General features: G+C 50.0%; 1 protein-coding gene across 3 annotated transcripts in view; it reads right to left on the reverse strand.

Annotated features, from left to right (window-relative positions):
- Positions 1–18338, reverse strand: part of TP53BP2 (tumor protein p53 binding protein 2) — an 86983-nt gene that overhangs the window by 36500 nt on the left and 32145 nt on the right. The window contains exon 1 of one of the 3 annotated variants that reach the window (XM_081123934.1): positions 6622–6641. The exons of 1 other annotated variant lie outside the window; for it this stretch is intronic. Coding sequence is in view for 1 of the 2 variants with exons in the window: in XM_081123933.1 (XP_080980059.1) it covers positions 3019–3045 (27 nt within the window). In the remaining variant the exon portion in view is untranslated. Of the gene's footprint in view, positions 1–3018; positions 3364–6621; positions 6642–18338 lie in introns of those variants that run through there. One more of the 3 variants, XM_081123933.1, reaches the window with a different exon arrangement.

Consider the following 18338-nt stretch of genomic DNA (forward strand, 5'->3'; position numbering starts at 1 on the left):
ACGGGGCCATGCTCAATCCACTGAGCCACACCAGCCAGGGCTGTGTGCAGGCTTTTTTAATTTACCACTTCAGCACCAGGTAAAAAAACAGGAGTTTTTGTAAGATCGTATCTAAAAAGAGCAGCGAAGGCTTTCAGAGTTAGCTGAGCTCTTTCATAAAAGGATTGTTCGACTAGAACACTTCACAAAAGAAAGAAGTAACGATAAAAGACACCTGATATAATTTTAAATAGCTGAGAAATTCTGCTTTGAATAATTATTTCTCTTTGATAATCAAATGCAGTGAGAGTGACTCACTAAAAAGCCATGCTCTCAGAACTGAAAACGAACCCTTGTTTAACAACAAAAAAGATGTCAAGTGTGGGAGACGAATCAGTTTCTCCTCACCGAGTTGTGAAAATATCACAGAACCAGAGACGCTGACTGGGGCAGGTGTGTGAAAACGAGAGAAATTAGCTCACCCATTTCTGCAGCACCCCATCATCACTCCTTGGGGTTCTCAGCACTGCCTGCTTATTTTTAGTTATTTTTAGTTAGCCTACTAGATGTACCTTCCCCTTCTGGTTTTGGGTCCAATTATCACCTCAAGTCCCATATGAAAAAAAATCACTTGATTCTCTATCACTGGGTGAGAAAACACATGAACACAATTAGCATGTTTTTAATATAATGCAGTCTACACAGCAAACTGGTTCCTTTAGAATGCCTTTAAAAGCAAACCAAGGCATACCCTCTTACAGCCCCAGAACTGTACACTTAAAAATGGTCATTTTTATATTGTGTTCATTTCACCACCACAGCAAAAAAGCATATCAAGGCAACTGTCTACACGCTTGAGACTGTCCATGTTTTTGTAGTAAGCAGAATGCATTTCCTGGTAAGTTGGTTAGATTTTTCAAAGTAAATTCCAAAACCTCATTCAATGCTGGAGTGGTATCCCTGTTAAAAGCTAGAGAGGAGAAATATATTTAAGAAAACAGTCTGATTTGCAAGTACCCAAAATATTACAGGGTAAAGACACATATAACATGAGATTACTAAATGAAAATCTGTTCCATATGTCTATGGATTGCAAAGATAAGAATCTCAGGCTAACCAATATTGTAAATGCAGGAGAAGCTCTTACCTAGTATCTATTCCAAGCCAGGCACTGAAGTAATTGCTTCATAAACAGCAACTCTAACCCTCACAATCCCTCTAAGGCCTCAGTACTATAATTATTCCCATTTTAGAGATGATGAAACTAAGGGACAAATCATTACAAAAGCAAAAAAAAAGCCTAAGGTCTCAGAGGTAGTAGCTGAGCAAATACTGAGAGGTGGTCGACTTCAAAGGTGGTTCGCATGCCACCCCACCACACCGCCAGCCTCTGTTAAAACTCTACTCTGACGTCAGAAAGGCGAAGAGAAGAACCACGCTGCTCAATTAAACATAGTCTCAAGAGCTACAGAACTTTTTACGAATTCTGATGATCTGGTATGCAGTTGGGAGGAAGAAATAAGTGTTGAGAGCCCAGACGGTGTGGCTCAGTGGTTGAGCACTGACCTAGGATCCAGGAGATCCCGGTTCAATTCCCGGTCGGGGCACATGTGGGGGGTTGCAGGCTCCATCCCCAGTACCGGGCCTACAGGAGGCAGCCCATTGATGACTCTCTCATCATTGATGTTTCTCGCTCTCTCTCCCCCCCCTTCCTTCCTCTCTCTGAAATCAATAAAGACATATTATTTTTTTTTTAAAAAGTGTTAAGAAAGCCCAAAGGACACCTTGACATAAAACTGATCTTTCAGGAAGAAATCATAGAGCAACAACCAACACTTGTCTTGCTCCTATTTTTAGAAAAAATTCAGAGGGGCCAGGGAGTTATTTGGAGACAAAAAATGTGTAAATCCCAGGAATAAAAAAATTAACAGCAAAATCCTTCCCCCCTTATCCACTGGGCATTTGTGTCACAAACCTAACCTCCTCAGCAGATAACAAACTAAAACAGGACGCGTGCTGCTAGGAACACTTTCAAATCCCTTGACTTCTGGCAGGACAAAATATCCCAAACCACCTAAACTCAACTGTCAATTCAGTGTGTCCCCTAAACATGAAAGCTCAGGGCACCTCCCATGACACAAGTAGCGGGGGGGCCGGGGATAGAACCATCATATTCTGCACCCGTGACTGCAAATAAACAAAAGGCCGAGGTCCCTCCAATCCACGGACTGTATAAAAATATAAGTTGTTTCTCTCCTGAGCAAACGTGGGGTGACTGCGAGGGGATCCTGCTGGGTGGGAGGGGCGCCAGGACAGCGTCCCCGGGAAGCACTGCGCTGCCCCAAAGCCTGCGCGGCCGCTGCAGCCTCCAGGCCGTGCGCCCGTCGGGGAGCCGGCGCTTCAGGCACGTCTGGGCCCCGCTGTGCACCTGCCCCTGCGGCCTGGTGGCCACGGCCGGGGCGCGGGGCCCGGGGAGCCCTCACTGGTCCCCCCAGAGCGCGCGGGCACCGTCGGGTGACTGCGCCCCAAAACCTGACCTGGCCTCTGCATTTACTAAAACCAGTTTTCCAGGGAGAGAGACGGGGCGGCTGGGCTGCCACCGCGGACGCCACGACGGGAATCCCACCAAAAGGAAAGCAAGGGCGCATTTCCAATAAGTGCCTTTCATTCCGCAGAAAAGTTGTTTGGGTTTGTGGCGCGTGGGCTGTGAGTTTGTGCGTGTGTGTTTTTTAAGACAAAGCGGTAAGATTCCCGGTTTCCCTGTTCTTGACCTTCAAGAACTTAAAACCGTCAGGACCCAGCCGGAGAGAGAGAAAGAAAAGTTGGAGAGGCGGCCCCGGCGCAGTCCCCGGGACCCCCTGCGGGCACGGTCTCCCCGCGGGCCGCTCCCCCGAGGCTCGCGACACGCCGCCCCCGCCGCGCGGGCTCAGGCCCCGAGATGGGCCCGGGACCCCGCCGCGGACGCGGGCCGGACCCCCACCCACGACCCCGCGCACTTCCGGGCCCGACGCCCCGGCCCCAGGCCGCCTGCCCACTTACCGGCATCATTTTGGACCCGAACCGCATCGAAGCGGGTGGCCCGACGGCGGCCCCGAGCCGAGGGGAGGCGCCCCGGGGGGCGCGGGGCGCGGGGGAGGGGAGCACAGCGCGAGGCCGCCCCGGAGGCGGGGGACCTGTTGCGAGGCGGCGGCGGGACGGCGGGCGGCGGGACCGCGCGCGGCCCGCACTGCGCTCCCCGCGGCTGGGGCGCCTCCGAGCCCCGGGCCCAACCCCCGCGGGGCTCCGGACGCGGCTTTGTCTCCTCGGCGCTCGCGGCCGCGGGGCTCCCTCCTCCGCTCCGAAACCAACTAATCCCGGGGCCTGCGCCCCGCCGGCCGCGCCGGCTCCGCCCCCGCGCAGAGCTCCGCCCCCGGTGCGCGGGGCGGGCCCGGGACGCGAGGCGCGGGGACGGGAGCGCGCGCGGCGGGCGGGTGCGCGCCCGGGCGGGGAGCCCGCGCCGCCTTCTCGCTTGGCCGCGGAGGACGTGCCGTGGGGGGCGCGCGGCGGAGCCACTCGAGCGCGCGCCTCCCGACGGAGCCCGGCCTTGGGGGCGGCGCCTCGGGAAGACCCAGCGACCGTGAAAGACCCCTTCGGGGCCCAGCGCGGGCGGCGCCGCCGTACCCTCCGCCAGCGCCGGGCGGGGGACACCTGGCCTTGCGCGTCCCCGCGCCGAGCCTCGGGCCTGCGCTGGGCCCTCCGCCTGGGCAGCTGGGCTCGGCCGCAGCCAGGGCCCCTCGGGGGAGGACCTGCCGGCCGCCGGGGCGACCGACCTCCCCGGAGGCCGCGAGGACCCCGGGCCCCAGCGAGGTGGGGCTGCGCGGTGCAGACGCAGCCCCCGCACATCCCGGGGGACAGACCCCGGGGGCCCGAGCGCCCAGCCTTGCATCTCGTTGGCCGCGGCGCGCGCGCTCATTCCAAACTCCTGTGTGACTTCGTCATTTACAGAAAGGACGCTTACAGCGCCTCAGTGTTACCACAGTGAAAATAAATAAAGCCCCCCGAAGGGCTGGAGCTGCGTAAAGCCCCCCGAAGGGCTGGAGCTGCTCCGCTGCAGCTCAGGACGCTCGGGTCGGTACTTCCCTGGGCGCAGGGAGGGCGGGCTCGCTCCCCGAAAGGGGCGCAGCGGGTCCCGCAGCCTCTGCCCCCTACGGGGGGGGGCTCCCTCCCCGAGCCCTCCTGCGGACGTCCTCCCTGCAGGCTCTTTCTCCCGGAGTCTAGAACGCGCAATAGAGCCCCTGGGTTTATCTGGCTTCAAGGACGGACAGTCCTTCCTGAGTCCAGCAAACCCCTCACCAGAAGCTCCGCCACACTCCACAGCGCACCACCCAGCCACGTGTCTGGAAGTATTCAGCTGCGGCCACTTCACTTAGAATTCCAAGTTCTCCAAAACTCTCCGAAGCCTAGTTATTTTAAGAGGATTGTCCTGAGTTAGGTAAAGGGAATTGGATCCCTTCATTGGTTCTGTAAATATTAAATACCTACCCTGTGCTGGGTAGTTTAAGGGCTGGAGATACATTAACGGCCCAAACAAAAAACTGGATGGCCAATAAATCAATGGCCAATGAATATATCAGTAGTTAATAATAACAGAAGTTACCAAGGATAGGTATAAGGAGTGAAGGAGGTTCCTGGGAAGAGCAGATCATGTTGAATTGGAGAATCTTAATAAATGTAAAAGAAACCCTTGCCCTGGCCGGTGTGGCTCAGTGGTTAGAGGGTCAGCCTGCGGACCAAAGGGTCCAGGGTTCGATTCCCAGTCAAGGGCATGTACCTTGGTTCCAGCTTCGATCCCCGGCCCTGTTTGGGGCTCATGCTGGAGGCAACCCATGGACGTGTAAAAAAAAGAATTCTGGATATTGGTCACTAAGCCTCCAGTTCTCAGACGTGAAAGAAAAACATCTCTTTACCCCCCCCCCAACTGAAATAATCACACACAATAGTAAGTTATATCTAATATGAGCATTGGCTGTCCTGGCTTGTTAACAAAATGATCATGATGGAAATAGAAGGAGAGAGGAGCCCGAATGAGATGGGGTCCCGTTCTGTCGCTTTACTGCCTGTTTCACAAATCACCTGCCCGAGGAGGGGGAAGGAAAACGGACGGCAGCTGGCACTCTGTCCCGAAACTCATTCCAGCCAATTGAGAATTCCCCGCTGCCAAATAGCAGGTATGTTTATGTTGAGGGTTTTGTTTTCGTCTCTCTCTCTTTTTTTTTAATCATAGAAGCATGAAGCCAAACCAAGCAAACAAAAAATCCCTCTCTAGACTTTGATGTCATTCCTTAAATTCTGTGCCGCGCACCAAGGCCTCTCCGGTGGGTGTTTGCTCCCTCCCAAGCTTCACTTTCCCTCTTGGCCCTGCCCCTGCTCACCTGCCACCTCTGTGCAGCGCCTCTCCTCGCCTCTCCCGCCTCTATAATCTGCATTCAGCCTCACCAAAGAGAAGCCCAATTACCACCAGTTGGGTGGGGAGCTGGCTCCTCTTTGGACCTCGCCTCACCCCCAGGCACCTGCATTTAATTATCAGTTTGGCTTGAGTTCAGATGTTTTGAGTTCCCAACTTGCTCCCCATTTCCCACAGGTGTTTCAAACATCAGCTTTACTTTTTTTTTTTAATGGTTGGGGAGAAAAAAATCAAAAGAAAATGTTCTGTGACGCGTGAGAATTATATGAAATTTAAATGCCAGCGTCCCCGAGGAAAGCTTTGTGGGCACACAGCCACACGTACCTGTGTGCGTGCTGTCTGGCTGCTTCCACACTACAGCAGCAGAGCTGTGGTAGAGGCCGGGTGGCCCCCAAAAGCCTGAAATATTCACCATCCGGCCCTTTAGAGAGCAGGTTTGCTGATCCCTGCCCTACCTAACAGCAAGGATGATCTTAGCAGAAATATAATCAAGCCCATGCTTAAAACTTTCCCGTCAAAGCGGCTGGGCGTCTGGATGGGGCAAGATTGGGGGCTGAAGCGTGTCGGGGCCAGGTGGTGAGCAAGTATGAGTAGTATGCGGAGGCTTTGTTACCCTTTTCTGTCTTCCTGTGTTGGCTCTAAATTCTAGTTAGTAGAATGTTGTTGTTTTTTAAAATAAAAAATAAAAAAAGAAATGCTTCCCATCCTTTCTGTTTCTGTTGGGATACCATGCTGCTCGCGTGGCCTCCAGGCCCCCACTTGGTCCTGCTCATACCCACTCTCCAGGACAGTTGGGGAAGAAAGAAGGAACAGTGGGTGTGAACCTCCCCGTGTTCATGACAAGGGACCCCAAACCGGCTAAACCCCGCGCTTTGTAGACATCTATGTGTGCCGTGGACTGTACCTGGATTTGGTTTAAGCCATTCCCTGCAGCAGTGAAGCCAGGAGCTCATGACTTCTTATCTTCTGTTGTCAGTTCTCTCTCCATTACCTCACCTCCCCCTTACTCATCCTTGCGGCTCCATCCCCACCCCCCAGACAGCCCTTGCTGAGGTCACCAGGGACCTTTAGTCCGCTGATGTCATCACCATGCTCAACCCTCCTCTTCTTTGACTGCTGGTAGCACTTAGCTGTTGCTCATTTCCTCCTTCCCAAAAACACTCTTTTTCCCTTGACATTTAGGATGACGGTTCTCCTACCTCTCCGACTGCCCCTCCCCTGTGTCCTGGGAAGGCTCGCCCCTCCTCGCCAGCCTGTACGAGTTGAAGGTCCTCAAGGCTCCATCCTGGCTGTTTCCTGTTCCTCGACGGTCCTATCCACAGTCTTAAATGTCATCTACGCAGGGGTCAAAAAAATTTTTTTTAATTTTTATTTTATTTTATTGATTTCAGAGAGAGGAAGGGAGAGGGAGATAGAAACATCAGTGATGAGAAAAATTTTATTTCATTTAGGCTAAGTTTTATTGAGCACCTGCTGTAGGCATAGCAATATGAAATAGCAAAATAAAATAAAATAAAATAAAATTATATATATATAATCTGTACCCTAGAGGAGCTTATAAACTCTGAAGGGGGGGTTAATGCAGGTAGAAACAATAATAACTGGGAGCACCATTTATAGCACACTTACTATATGTCCAGCATCGTGCTAAGCACTTTACAAACATTTTCTCATACAATCTTCACTAACCCTATAGGGAGGTACTGTTGTGTCCACTTTACAGGTAGAGAAACTCATTCGTAGAGATGCTAACTCATTGATTCATTCCATAAGTACTAAGAACTTACTGTGTGTGTGCCAGGCAGGATTCTACACTCTACAAACATAGTGGTAAAAAAAAAAGTCGGGTAAGGCCCTGCTCCGCTGTCCGCAAGTTTTTTGTCCTACTTGAGGATGTCAGAGGATAAACAAGTAAATAGGACAAACGCTTCTGAAGAAATTTTAAACCCTGGCCAGTGTGGCTCAGTGGTTACAGCGGCGGCCTGTGGACTGAAGCATCGCAGGTTCAATTCCCGGTCAAGGGCACATACCTGAGTTGCAGGTTCCATCCCCAGAGCCATTCGGGGCGCATTCGGGAGGTGACCAACCGATGTGTCTCTCTCCCATCGATGCTTCTCCCTCCCTCCCTCCCTTCCGCTCTCTCAATGCAATAGTGACTGGAGTGGGCAGGCTACTTAGAAATAGTGGTCAGGAAAGTTCTATCCGAGATGGCATTTGAACCCAGGTCTGAAGGACAGGAAGAAACTGTCCTCAGCGTATCTGGATAAAGAGGGTCCCAGGCAGAGGGAACAGCACATGCGAAGACCCTGAGGGAGAAGTGCCCTTGGCATGTTCGATGAGCAGAATAAAGGCCAGAGTGGCGGGAGCAGGGACCCGTACCCCAAATCGCCCAGCTAAGAAAGAGCAGAGCTGACAGCCAGGCTGCCTAAGGCCGGGGCCCACACTCTGCCACTGAGCCAGCTGCCTGAAGGAACAGAGACGGTCTGCCTGCTGTCACCACCCAGTGTGTTGTTGAATTCCTCCGAGCCAAATCCAAAGAGAAGGGACCCTATGGCATCAAAATAGAGGGGAGACTCGTAAACAGAAAGGCGGCCCTAAGACAGGTGCTACGCAGACAGACAAGGCCTTGTCTCGCAGGAGCTGCATCAAACTCGGCTTCATCTGACCCTGGTCCTAACCCCAGCCCATTATGCGCTCTCTGTTCTTATCTTAGACCGAAATCCCTCGTGGGCTGATGGAAGGCAGCTCTGATACCTCAGATGAGGCGTTGAGATAAACTTAATGTCAAAAATGCGCGTAGCTTCTCGCCGGTGCCAGCAGAGCACCGCTTAGCCTACAGGGCCCCTGCTTCTGGAGGTCCCCAGAGAAGACGGGTCAGCAGGCAGGAGCCGTCCGGGCGGGAGGTTCTGCGGGAGCCCCACCGAGCAGGGTTAGCTGGCCCGGGTGCGATTAAGCTGGTGTGCGCATGGGAGAGGGTGGAGGTTCAGACGGGAGTTGTCGCTGAGATAGCAATCATAAGGTAGGTGGCTGCGGGCCAGAGAGTGGGCAGGGCAGGCTCAGGTTGCCAGGCAGGCTGTCACAGACAAGAAGGGCAGAAAACCTCGGCGAAACCTAACCCCGCATGTGAATCTAAGAGAGACGCGTTGTTCTGACACCTTGCTGGGTCAGGTGAGCCCATTTTAACTCAAGCCAGCCTGGGTTGAACTGGGCAGTCCTGTCCCAGAGAAATTTCATTTTGTGTTAAGGGGCTGGGCCTCCCCTCTGTGGCCGGGTACACGATGCTGTACTCCAGCTCAGCCCGGGGAGGAAGTTTTTAGCTCAGTTTCCCTGCTGAGAGTTGACATAAATGAAGGTGCTTTCTGGGGTGTGATCTGTATGTTCTGCCTGCGTGATCTGGGGGTGGGGGGTGCGAGGTGCACATCCACTCTGAGATCTGTAGAGGCAGCTCTTCACCAAACGAGGTGAATCATGAGCCACATATTTTATAATTTCATTTAAAAAAACTCCATGGACGCCCAGCCAGGCATGGCTCGGAGGTTGAGCGTCGACCTAGGATCCAGGCGATTGGGGTTCGATTCCCGGTCAGGGCACATGCCTGGGTTGTGGGCTCGATCAATGACTCTCTCATCATTGATGTTTCTGTCTCTCTCTCTCCCTCTCCTTTCCTCTCTCTGAAATCAATAAAGATATAAAAAAAAAATTTAATAAAAAATAAAATTAAATTAAAAACTCCATGGATAGTCATAATAGGAACTACCTTTGAGTTTCAGTCCCATGCCAGGCCCTGAAACAACATGTCACATCTTATTAAATCCTCGCAACCACCTTAAGATATGGATGCAATTCCTAGTCCCAGTTTACTCGTAAAGAAATTTGACTTGGAGAGATGAGCAACTAATAAGATAACACATATTAGTGAAAAGTACTGGCAGGCCTCCTTGCTGCGCTAGGTCGACGCTCCCCTCTTACGCTTCCAACCGTAAGTGGAAGAAAACCTGGAGCCACACCTGAGCAGCAACCGTGGTGGCAGGAACAGCAGCAGCTACAACTCTGCAGGTCCCCCAACAGGACTGAAGTCTGTCGCTTTTGTTGGTCGATGAAGGCTGGAAAATTGAAGTGTGCCAATAGGACAGGGTTGATGCACTAAACCATCAAGAAGGGTTTTATCCTCTCCTAGATCAACACGGGGACTGGAAGAGGGTTGGTCAGCTTACCTGGTTCTTCATAGGGACACAAATACATAGGTGTCCACTAACTGGAAGATTCCCCCCTCAAATTCAAGTCTACCAGAAGTTCTTGGTGACCGTGGGGAGGGTTATAAACCACAGCATGGTGACGTGGGGCCCAGATACGTCTTGTGGTCTGAGCAATCCTGGCAAGGACGCCCGTGCATCCAACAAGGAGGGTCTTCATGGACTTGAGGTTGAACTGATAGAACTTGTTGAGCCAGAAGGCAGCCTGGCTGCTCCCGGGTGGCAGGGCTGAGGTCGAGGTGGGGCCTCCCAGCTACACTCAGAAGCAGCAGGCGAGCTGACATCAGCACCTTTGGGGACATATGTCTTCTCCAAATCCAGCTGTGAGAGCAGGATGCTGGCGAGATGCGCAGAATTTCACTAAACACTAAGCCAGGTGGCAAGTTGGACCAGTGACCCCCAATACTGGTTGAACCTAAGGATGGCAAGAGATGTCTGCAGATCTTGGTGGCTTCTTCCAGGGAATGCTAGCAGCCTAAGTCATAAATCTTATGTCAGTCTGAGAATAAGTTTAAAAAAAAAAAAGGTGCAGGGCAATAATAAATAGAAGGAATTTCCAACAAAGTAGGAGAGAACCTCCCCGGGCGTGTTAATTCTTGGGTACCGAGAATTACAGGGCAGCGACAGATGGATTTGTCAAGAGATCAGATTGCTGCTGAGTCTCTGTTACTAAATGTTTCTCAGACATAAGTGGGCAAACCAGTCCCTTTGGCTAGAAAGGGGCTGAGTCCACCTGCCTAACTCTGCCCCTGAAATAAAGCTACTTGGTGTCTAAGAACTTCATTCCTAAAAGGAAATAAAGCTGAGTGACTAAAATATGGACTCGGTGTCGTACAGAACCGCATGGGAAGCCAATCAACAGCTGTGTGGCATTAGACAATTTATTTAAGTCTCACGAAGCCTCAGTTTCCCCATCTGTAAAATGAGGAAACCAGTATTTAGCTCTCAGGTTACCATGACAATTAAGGGAGATAGTATATGTAAAACATTTAGCCCAGAACCTGGCCCATAGCAAGCATTCAACAAGGGTGTCTACAGTTTTTTTGTACAGCATCAATGTCAGACCGCCCCTCACTCAGGACCTCAGAGCACAGGTGACCTCCACACCAGAGGGACCGAGGGACTGTGGAGAAGCTGGCAGGACCTCCAGGTGCAGGTGTCATAACTGCAAAGGCCTCTGCAACCCCAATGCTTCCAGCAGTAGGAGCAGAACTGCCTGCTGAGATAACCTGGGGTCGCCCCAGGTTGTCTCAGTCACGAGTCTTGACTAGAAGATGGAAAATGAAATGTGGAGGGTATTTGACAAAGGTGGGTTCTCTGTTGCTGAGATCAGGGGACCACATGGAAGGACCCGAGAGCAACCCCAGGCACCAGCCAGCAAGAACCTCATTTCTACGGAATTCGGCCAACAAGATTCTAACAGCCGGAACCAGAGATGAAACCTTAAGCTCATCAAATGTCACTTCTCCTAAAAACCAAACATAAAAAAGAACCACAATGACCTCATTGGGGGCTCAGTAAGGGCTCTCATTTATACAGTGCTTACAATTTACTGAGCCCTTGAATCGTATTATTTTATTGGATTCTTACAACTCCACCAAGTAGGTATTAGATACCCATTTTACAGAGGGAAAACCCAACCGCTCAAAAAAGTTACAGTGGTCTGAGCCAGGTGAGTAGAGCAGCTGTAATTCAAACCCAGGCCCGCCTGATTCCCAGCCCCACTCTTTCTGCTCCGTAATCCTGACCTCGCTGGGGGCTTGGCAACGGCAGGGTGACCGGCCACACGGACTAGGCCGCTCAGCACTCTTCCCTGGGGGTCAACGCCCCTTCATCTCTTACCTCACGCTTGTGATTACACGGGGTTGGTTTTCCATGTTGATTTTCCAGAACAGGGGCAAGCGGTTTTCCTAAGTCCTTTCCGATCGATACTAATAAGTTAACTCTGGAACTGGTGTGCACAGCAGACATGGCCTCTCCACTCCACCCGTGTATTATGTTTCCCCAGATGACTCATTGTGTCTGGTCCTCACGGATGGGTCCCCCTGCCAACAACCCTGAAGGCATCCATTCACGCAGGGCTGTATCTCTTTCCATCCTCTGGGATTTTCCACTTGAGAGACCTCCTGCCTCAGTGTCCACGGCAGGCTCGCCCTCTGGAGTGTGGGAAGGGTTTGCGGTGGGACCGAATGGGGAGCCCCACCCTGTGATTTTTTTTTTCTAAAAGTTTTCTCAGGGGAAACGTTCGTCCATACACGCAATCCTGCAACATGGGAACAATTCATCAGGAGCCCTCAGGGCGGTAGGAGCTAAGGGCTCACCAGGGGAGCAAAGGTAAAGAGCAATGTCCTGGGGCAGGTCCCCTGGCAGAGCTGCCGGCTCCCTCTGCGGGTGAAGAACCGGGAGGGGAATACCAGGTGCTGTGGGGGTTCGTGTGGATTCTAGAAGGTTTCATAAGCCTGGCCTCTCCCACTTCCTGCGGCTGCAGAGGAGAGAGCAGTCCAGGCTGCTGGGAAAGGGGTCGAGTTGATTTCCCCACATGAAGAGCAGATGAGCCAACTTGGAAAGGACTCAGAGGAGCTGACAGCCTTCCCCAGCTCCTGGTTTAATAAATTAGCGGAGACGGTAACCCACCCTTCGAGTTCTGGAAAGTTTGGCTTCCATCATCCACCGGGCCCAGAGAAACAGCCCTTGATTGCAGTTTCAATCAGTGACCTGAAGCCAACCAAAGAGGAGCGTGTCCAAGAGGAGGTGAGCCAGGGAGTAAACATGGGTTTGGGAACATGAAAGAAGCCAGAGCGCTCGTCTGCTGTCCAAGATCCTGCTTCTGGGGTCACTGGACAAACAGCCGCGTCGATGAAGAAATACCCTCTGATGAGGCGAAGGGATTTTTTCACCAGACTTTACGGGGACATTGATGACGTCCCCCCAGAGCCCTAATGCTTGTGTTTTCCATATTCTAGGCTTAGGAAACAGCCTTCTGATAATAATGACAGTCACCCCAGAGCCCTCTGTGAGAAATGATCGCAGCTCTCCCTCTAGGGGCATGGACGGGAGACCCAGGCCCTAGGTCGCTGGAAAGGGAAACCCTATTGCAACTCCTTCTGCTGGAATTCTAATGGACCTGTCAGGCCGGCCGGCATCAGTCTGTCACTGGGGAGGGGACAAAGAAAGTCCAGGTGCTGGACCTCAATATCCAAGAACAGAGCTGAGCCCAGAGCTCAGGGACCTCTCAGAGGTGCCGCTTGGGCTCCCTGTGGGACCTGCCGGATTCCCATCAGTGACCATGCCCACTCACCCCCCCAACTCCTCCACAACACACACACAAACACCCCAAAACCTTTTCTCACCAGGTTGCTTAGAAAACCCCTTTCTAGTCTGAAGTCTGGAGGCCAATGCTGAGCCCATAATGACCGTGCCGGGGTGACAAGGAGATGGATTGATATCCTAATAATCTCTCCAGCCTCCCGTAGCTGGGGCCTCACCTTTGCTTGATGTGGTGACTTCCCGTCATAACAAGGATCTTTTTCATTGAAAATGATTCATCTTTTTATTTCGTTCATGCAGCAGGCTGACTGGGATTGCTACTTAGGCCTTCATCAAACCCATAGAGAGGAAAAACAAACCCCCGTGCCTGGGGGTGTTGGGTGGAGAAGGGATCTAATCCTAAACCCAGGCTTCGGTTTCTTCCTAGCTGGCCAGGAGCGAGCAGAGGAGGCCTCGGGCTCCTCTAGTGGCCGAGAACCGATTTAACAGCGTGTGAGAAAGTGAGCAAGGTCCCAAGTTCTAAACCAGAGAACAAAGCCCAAAGGCTTAACCCTAGGATGTGTGTTTTTTTAAAAAAAAAAAAAAAGCTCCTGCAGAACATTCAGCTTTGAGTAACATAGTTTTCAGTGCATCTATCAGTATGAATGAGAAGGGAAATTTACATCTGTTAGCACAAACGCTTTGGAAAATTCAGAAATCTCTTCCAAATCTGAACACGTGCATCCCAACGACTGAGCGATTCCATTCCTACGTCTATACCCAATGGAAATGCAAACATATATTCACAAAAGACATGTACAAGAGTACTGTTAGCAGCACTATTTGTCGTCGAAAACTGGAAAGAACCCAGTACTTAAAGAAACATGGGGAAAGAAACATGTAATCTTAGTTTAGGGGGGAGCTATCCTAAGTGTGACACAAAATCCAGACTCCACTTTTTAAAAAATCACTCACAGAGTAAGTGACATTTAAAGAAACGATTCCATACCACACAGAGAAAGGAATGCATTCAGATAAATTACTAACACAGCACACACGTTATGGAGGCATTAAAGCAACTCACCAAGACACCCACGCTAGCAATTTATGTTTTTATTCTGCAGGCACAATGATTTGATATTTGTATATGTTGCAAAATGATCACCACAAAAAGTCTAGTTAATGTCCTTCACCATGCATAGTTACAAATCTTTTAAAAACTTCCTGTGGGGAGGATTTTTAAGATGTACTCTCTTAGCAACTTCCAAATATGCAATAGAGCATCATTAACTATAGTCACCATGCTGTACACTACGTCTTCATGACTTAACTAATTTATAACTGGGAGTTTGTACCTTTTGGCTCCCTCACCCATTCCTCACTCCCACCCCCTGCTGCTGGCAACCACCAATCTGTTCTCTGTACCTACGAGCTTGGTTTGTTGTTGTTTTTGTTGCTTTAAATTCTACATATAATATGGCATTTGTTTTTCTCAGCAACTTATTTTTTATTGGGAGGCAGAGGCCTTAGGGAAAAGTAACGATTGAAAAACAACACTTTTTTTCCCCCCCCTCCTAATAAGGCAGCCTGGGAATCTATAGCAAGAACTGTAAAATCTTCCTTAGATCCTTTACTTGTACTTTGGGGTCTGACACTCTCAGGTTCATATCATTATTATTTATAATAATGGAAACGTGAGAAATACATTGAAATAGTATTTTGCTTCCTACAGTACACATGTAGACTCTACTAATTCGAACATGCGAAATGACATCGAATTCAAAGTGGAACACCAGATAGGAGACAGACACTGGTTCCAATCACATAAGGTCTCCGCGGAGACATCACTAAAGGTAGGACATGAATGGAGAGGAGTGGAAATAATGGGTACTCAGACTCTCAGGACAGAGCCTGTCCACCGGGCAGGCACTAGGACGGAGCGAGGCGGACCAGATGGGCGCAGTAATAGGTCAGGCCTGGCAGGGGAAAGAATACGCGGGGTCGGGTTACTGAGGGCCCGCCTTTGGCACCCAGGGCAGGCCGGCTGGCCCGCTGGACTTGGCCACCCGCACCCAAGGGAATTACATGCCACCTGGTGGCTGTATCTGAAAATTACAGCTCAGTTGATTCCTGGAGGTCGGATGAGGTGAGAAAAACTAAGTGGCCAGAGCACCGTTTATAGGTAAGATTTACATGCACACAAGAGCACCCTACCTGGCTCCTGGCCCATCATCGCCACCTCCTAAAAACCCTCTTGCTACCTCTCCACCTTCGCCGGGGTTCTCAGCCATGCCTTCCGTCACCCTCAATCAATAGAATATCTCTCATGTTTCCCCTGGAAACGCATGTGCAGGATACATTACTGTTGCCCCTGAATGATCGGGATTCAGTAATCGATGGCTGCAAAACCATCCCTTTGCCCCAGCATGTTCTCTAAGTCTCCTCCAGAAACACAGCATTGTGTTCTATGATTAAACAATCAAAAGATAAATTGACAGTCACATTCTGTTTTGCTCTCCTTTAAAAAAAAAAAAAAAAAAAAAAATATATATATATATATATATATATATATATATATATATATGTTTTTATTGATTTTAGAGAGAGAGAAAGGGAGAGGGAGAGAGAGAGAAACATCAATTAGCTGCCTCCTGCACGCCCCTTGCTGCGGTCAAGCCTGCAACCAGGCATGAGCCTTTGACCGGGAATGGAACCAGTGACCTCTCGGCGCACGGAACGACCCGCAACCCACTGAGCCACACCAGGCGGGGCTCCCCTTTTTTTTTAATGCCTCATTTGTCATAGAACACCATCTCCATCATTCAGTCAACTCCTGAGTGTCCTTTGGGGTATAGTCTGGGCAATTAAAACAGCAGCATTTCGTCTCAAGTCTGTTTTTGTGACTGTTGTTATTAGTGCTCTCCAAGGGAGGCCTGTCTGCTTGAAAGGACAGCCCCCTCCAGGTGACGTGTCATTTGACATTTCAAAGGTGTTAAAAAGGAGCTTCCGGGTGCTGACACTGACTCCCTTGGTTTCTGTGTGATTACCCTTTCTGCTGACCTCTGCTTCCTCGTTACTCAGCTGCTCATTCCTCATTTATTTGTCATGAGATTAAATGGGTCATAGCAGGGGCTCGGTAAACACCAGGCCCTCCTCACCCAGCTCATTTGAACCAGCCTGTTGTGCAAGGGCCAGAAGCATGAAACGGAGTGGCAAGTGCCAGTCAGTGTGTGTGCGTGTGTGTGGAGGGGGGATCAGGCCCCTCCTTCCCATCTTTACAGCTCCACTGTGGCTTTGATAAGCCCCAGGACCAGAGCACTTGCCATCTGGTCCGTCCTAACACCTGGCCACTCAAGGGTGGGGTCCCCATCCGTCCTTCAGTCCATCTTCTCCCAGCCTGGACCTGTCTCGGCCTTGTCAGGAAATGCTTTCAATCTTCTTTCCCTAAATCCATCCTGCCACAGCACTACAACTGCTTGCTTGCTCTCTCACTCATTGAAATTTAGAAGACGTATGCAAAAAGAAACTTGAAAACGGACACGGATGACTTCAGAAAATGGATGGCATTCGTCTAAGAAGTCCTCCTTTTAACTGGATGCCAACACATTGGTTATTCTTTGTTTCTTTCGTTCTTACTGTGCTTGTCAAGGATCAAAACACCAGACAACAGTTAACATCGCCAGTAGAGGGACGAGCTGACGGTGTGAGTTTCCCCGACAGTGTAACCCACCAGAGAGGTCTCTGTCTTTGCCCAAAACGCACAGCACGAATCTAATCATGAGAAAACATAAAACAAACCCAAACTGAGTGACATTCTTCAAAACTACTTGTCTGTATGCTTCCAAATGGCAAGGACCTGAAAGAGAAGCAAAGGCTGAGTTGTTGTTCCAGATTAAAGGAGACTAAAGGGTCATTTCAAGGACGTTATTGAGACAAGCGGCAAAATCTGAACATGGACCGTATATTAGATAATAGTATTACATCAAGGTTGAATTTCCTGAATTTCATAACTGAACTATTGTTATATACGAGAATGTCCTTGTTCTTAGGAGATAGCTGCTGAAGTATTTTAAGTAAAAGGGCACAAATGGTTTAGGGGGGGAAATAATGCGAATATATAGAAAGAAGGTAATTAAGCAAATGTGACAAAATGTTAAAATTGAAGTCAAGAGAAGGTGGGAGTTCTCTGTACTCTTCTCGTCACTATTCTGTAAGTTTGAAATTATTTCTAAAAAGGAAACACAAACATAGAATAACATTCGAGCATCGGGGCCTCCGCTTCCCTTTCGATAGATTTTTTCATGCAAGTTAGAAAGGGGGGAGGCTCGTGTAGCTCTTACAGCATTTTTAAGCTGAGTGCTCACTGGGGATTAGATTATTTGTCCACGCGGACCTGGGAAGGTTATTCTCTTATCAGAAAGGAGGCATCAGTGTGCCTCACTGGTCCTCTTAATTAGTCCTGAAGCACTCTGCCCACTCAGTCCAAGGGAGGGCCTGCTGTTCTACCTTCACAAATAACAACAGTTGATGAGTCACGAGTGCTTATGTGTGAAGTACTGAGATGAACTTTTTTTTTTAATGTTTTTATTGATTTGAGAGAGAGGAAGGGAGAGGGAGAGAAACATCAATGATGAGAGAGCCCTTGATCGGCTTCCTCCTGCATGCCCCCTGCTGGGGATCGAGCCCGCAACCTGGGCCTGGGCCCTGACCGGGATTTGAACCGTGACCTCCATGCATGTTGGATGCCTTGAACTTACACAGTGCTGTATGTCAAATATATTTCAATTAAAAATGTAAACTAAAGAAAAGAAAGTGGTAAATCTGTTCATAAGATGAACCGAGAGAGCTAGAACTAAAGAATTAAAGAGGACATTAGGGTCTAAAAGTTTATATAAACATAAAAGGGCTACCGTAGGACACAAGAGCATAAAGAAACCATGTGAACACAGTGAATCCTGAGCCAAAGCTTTTGAAAAGAGGAGCTCTGCACAGAGCCCATTGTGTAACCGCTGGGGGAGCAGAAGGGGTGAAATCAGAGAAAGAGAAGGCGGCGGGTCCAGGTTCCCACCTCCCTGGGTAAACCTGACCAGAAAGGCCCCAACTCCAGAGAGGAGGGGACATGCTGTCTTCCTAGGCTCCTGTTTTGTGTTCTTTGAGGCCTCCCTCTTTCATACAATCTAAAGTATTAGGTATCTGATCCAAGAGACAAATTCGTTGACATTCACGGTTAATCTTTGGACTCAGGTCCACTGATACCCACTGTCTGTTATATGACTTTTTCCACAGGGCCTGAGCGTTTATTTCTGGCAAGCAGCGTGAATTTAAACCTTTTGTCAACGTAAGAAACATCCAAATCTGTAAGAATCTGAGTTCCTTTGAGCCAAACTGACAATTGCTGAGAAGCAAAATCTCAACGG

The sequence above is a fragment of the Miniopterus schreibersii genome, assembly GCF_964146895.1.
Source record: "Miniopterus schreibersii genome assembly, chromosome: 21".
Taxonomy (NCBI): Eukaryota; Metazoa; Chordata; class Mammalia; order Chiroptera; family Miniopteridae; genus Miniopterus; species Miniopterus schreibersii.